Here is a 4,488-nt window from a genome sequence, read left to right on the forward strand (position 1 = left end):
CACGAGGATAAAGCACCTTCTGTAATTGGTTAGAACCGAGTGTCTGTCACTGAGTCAGTCGGAATCTCTTCATCACCCAGCTGGGGGTGAGGGGTGTAAACCTGAACCACCTCCCCGTGAACCACCTCTGCTGAGCTCTCATTCTCTCCCAGCATCAAGCAAGCCCCATCTTCTTTACATGTTATTACACCTGACACTGTTGATCTTTTCACAATTTGACAAATACTAATTACCATAGCTGAAGTTTGGGCCTATCATGTATAACTACTTTATCCAAGGCACAGAGATAGGCATCAGTTTCCTAAAAAATAAATACCAGGTGATGTATGGGAGGTATTTTCAGAATCCTCAAAGACTCTTGTAACCCTCCGGGAAAAAAATACTTATCTCCTTACTCAATTTATACTAGTATTATTATTTATGTTGGCATATTTTGAAGTTACTGTCTGATAATGCATTAATATATTGCTTGTGTTTTATTAAAAAAAAGACTAAGGGCCCTTGTAGTTCCCGGCTACCTGGATAAGAAAATACAATCACAACAGATGGTATTAGTCCAACTAGCCTTTTTGTTACTTGGTAGGCTAACAAACAGAAATTGGAATATTTGTCATGCACATTTTTTTTTGTTGCTAAGGGTAAAGTTTTTCTAGTGCAGTACAACGCTGAAGTGACAACTGACCAATCACATGAATATAAAAGACTACTGACGAGAAACTGAATCTGAATAACTCTGAGAATACAAAACAAAGTGAATGTTAAGTCCTGTATCCAACATAGGACATACAGTAATGTGTCGTACCTGTTATTAGACTGGAGACCAGTAAGGGGAGAACAAGCATCTGAAGCATTCTCATTAACAGCTCTCCAGGGAAGGAGAAGTACTTCACTTCTCGATAGGTCATCTTATACGGGCGGAGGGCAAATCCCAGACCAATACCTGTAGGGAGAATGACAGCGTGTGGCCTGTGCATTAAATATATGTCTCCAAGTCAAAGTCTTGTCAATGCAATGGGGACACAGACTGAATGAAGTCTGGGACATTTCAGCTTACAGAGGCATACGCACCTACAATAACTGCCCCGACTGTGAAGAGCACAAAGGCATTCTTCTTGAGGAAAGCATGGACGTCCTCTTTGGAGATCTCCTCCACTTTCCTTTTTGCCTTCATTGTACGTATGTGAATGCTTTCCCGGAATCGCTGCATCCTTCTGTAGTATACCAAAACATGTTCATTAGTGCACATAGTATGTGTGTGGACTTACTAGCAGGCTGTCAATTCACATCAAGAAGAGAATGTACAGTATTAGGGGACCACTAAGGTCTATTTAAAGAGGAATGCAGGATACGTATAGAGGAACACTAAGGTCTATTAAAGAGACTTCAGATACCGTATTAGGGACCACTAAGGTCATTAAAGAGAACTTCAGATACGTATTAGGGGAACACTAAGGTCTATATAAAGAGATTCCAGATACAGTATTAGAGGGACCACTGAGGTCTATTTAAAAGAGACTTCAGATACAGTATTAGGGGATACTAAGGTCTATTTAAAGAGACTTTAGAACAGTATTAGGGACCACTAAGGTCTGTTATAAAGGACTTAGATACAGTATTAGGAGACACTAAGTCTATATAAAGAGACTTCAGATACAGTATTAGGGACCACTAAGGTCTATATAAAAGAGACTCAGATAAGTATTAGGAGACCACTAAGGTTATATAAAGAGACTTCAGATACATTATTAGGGACCACTAAGGTCTATAGAAAGAGACTCAGATACAGTATTAGGGACCACTAAGGTCTATATAAGAAGACTTCAGATACAGTATTAGGGACCACTAAGGTCTTATAAAGAGACCTCAGATACAGTATTAGGGACCACTAAGGTCTATATAAAGAGACTTCAGATACATATTAGGGGACCATAGGTCTATATAAAAGAGACTTCAGATACAGATTAGGGGACCACTAAGGTATACTAAAAGAGACTTCAGAACAGTATTGGGGACCTAAGGTCTATATAAAAGAGACTTCAGATACAGTATTAGGGACCACAGTCATAAAAGAGACTTCAGATACAGTATTAGGGGACCACTAAGGTCTATAAAAGAACTTCGACGTTATAGGAACCTAAGGTTATAAAGAGATTCAGAACAGTATTAGGGGACCACTAAGGTCTATATAAAAGAGCTTCAATACAGTATTAGGGACCATAAGGTCATATAAAAGAGACTTCAGATACAGTATTAGGGACCACCAAGGTAACTATAAAAGAGACTTCAGATACAGTATTAGGGACCACTAAGGTCTATAAAAAAGAGACTTCAGATACAGTATTAGGGACCACAAGGTCTATATGAAAGAGACTTCAGATACATATTAGGGACCACTAAGGTCTATATAAAAAGGACTTCAGATACAGGATTAGGGACCACTAAGGTCTATATGAAAAGAGACTTCAGATACATTATTAGGGGACCACTAAGGTCATATAAAAGAGACTTTAGATACAGGATTAGGGGACCACTAAGGTCTATAAAAGAGACTTCAGAACAGTATTAGGGACCACTAAGGTCTATATAAAGAGACTTCAGATACAGTATTAGGGACACTAAGGTCTATATAAAAGAGGACTTCAGATACACGTATTAGTAGGGACCACTAAGGTCTATATACAAGAGACTTCAGATACAGTATTGGTGAACCACTAAGGTCTATAGTAAGAGACGTCAGATACAGTATTAGGGACCACTAAGGTTCTATATAAAAGAGACTTCAGATACAGTATTAGGGACCACTAAGGTCTATATAAAAGGTTCTTTCAGTTTTAAAAGATCGGTTCGGATATTTTCAAGTTTGCCTAAACACAATACTCACATGTCCATATGTACAAATTGTGTCACTGTTTCAGTGGACCGTTTTTTAAACCAATGTCCTACCTCTGGAAAAATGTGACAGAGCTCTTTGCTTGACAGATTTGGCCAGAAACATAAAAAACAACATAACTGAAAGCCTAGAACTGACACTGTGACCAAATGCGAAGCTTGGTTCACACTTCATCTCCACTCCCAGTTGTATCGACAGTCAGGTTTTGCAAGGTTTGGAAAAGTATATCCATAATCTGATGGACAGTGGATCCCACGGTAACAAGGGGGCACTAGTCTGTTCACTCTCTTTTGGAATTAATGACTTCTAGATTCCAATAGTTCGACATTGCATTGTGCCTGTAGCGGAATGTGACCTATATGCTAAATCATTTTTCATGAATTGCTTTATTCCTACGAATTTTGGACTGCCAGAGGTTTTTTTTTCAGTCTGTGTTTATCCGACCGTTGGACATCGCAGATAACAATACAGACATCATTTTTGGTTGCTTACAACATGCAACAAATCATGTTGTTGGAACAACACAGAACTCTTTGCTTTGGAGAATGGAACTTTTCCTCACGTGCGCACTACAAATGAAATTATGTTCACCAAATCTCTAAAATATGTGTAATAATAATATAATATATGTATTTGATCCTTTGATTTCCATGTTTTCACCTTAACTTTTTAGACTCTTATTTCTTTTTCCTTTCAATTGAAAGAGTCAAAAACTAAAAAATGTTATCAAAATGAGTTGAACTCCCTCCTTAGCTAATGTCTATCTTTCTAACACTACTTAAAATAACTAGTACCCCCATACATTTTAAAGCAGGACAGAAAAACAGCTTATTTGTCACCTACCTCCTCAGACCAATATCTGTTATTCCGTTCTCAGTTCAGAGCTCTTCAGTGTTGCAGGTGAACCTTTCAGGCCTGGGAAGCAACAGCGGAGCAGGGCACTAAAGCTTCTGAGAATCAGGGGAACAGAGGGACTGGAAGATGGAGCTCTAGCGCGAGCCACTCGGAGTGTGTGGGAAAGACGGCTCTCATGGAGCTCATGTAATTGGAAAACAAGGGAGGGGAGACATCTGGATGAAAGACAGAGAGAGGGAGGGAGGGAGGGAGACTAGGAGCACAAATGAGAAAATGGTCCTCCCATAATAACACTGTTAGCCCTGTGACACAGTTTCAGGTAAAGCCCAGATGTACAAACACCTTTGTTGAGGGTTTTTATTAAAATCATCGTAGAATTGTCATAGAAGGATCCATCTAAAGCTAGACGTCCTTTTGACCTCTTCTCTCATCCTCACTTTACTTTCTCTCATCTGTCCATTGTGTTTTGACCCACAAAACTCTTTTTTTGCTTTAATGCACATTACACAGACACATAAGGAATTGTTTCTGGTGTAAAACAATAACCGGGTTTAATTGATACACATCATCTCACTCGGGACGTGTTATAGTTTGAGGTTATTCCGCAGAGTAAACGACACACCACAATTAGCTGAAAAAAGTAGAGCTTGTGCAATAATAAGTGACCTCACTGTATGGAAACATATTCCCTGGTGAAGTTCAGTATAATTAGTGAAGAATACCCCTAAAATCAGGTCACATAG

General features: G+C 39.0%; 1 protein-coding gene across 1 annotated transcript in view; it reads right to left on the reverse strand.

The window, feature by feature from the left end:
- The window catches only part of LOC116704048 (excitatory amino acid transporter 1), a 15,656-nt gene extending 11,671 nt beyond the window's left edge, over positions 1-3,985 (reverse strand). The window contains exons 1-3 of the mRNA XM_032539241.1: positions 3,734-3,985; positions 1,069-1,211; positions 803-940 (exon numbers count right to left, since the gene is read on the reverse strand). Of these exons, the coding sequence (XP_032395132.1) occupies positions 803-940; positions 1,069-1,207 (277 nt within the window). The 5' untranslated portion in view covers positions 1,208-1,211; positions 3,734-3,985. The remainder of the gene's footprint in view (positions 1-802; positions 941-1,068; positions 1,212-3,733) is intronic.
- Between the last annotated feature and the right edge of the window lie 503 nt (positions 3,986-4,488).

Source organism: Etheostoma spectabile, chromosome 16 (genome assembly GCF_008692095.1).
Source record: "Etheostoma spectabile isolate EspeVRDwgs_2016 chromosome 16, UIUC_Espe_1.0, whole genome shotgun sequence".
Taxonomy (NCBI): domain Eukaryota; kingdom Metazoa; phylum Chordata; class Actinopteri; order Perciformes; family Percidae; genus Etheostoma; species Etheostoma spectabile.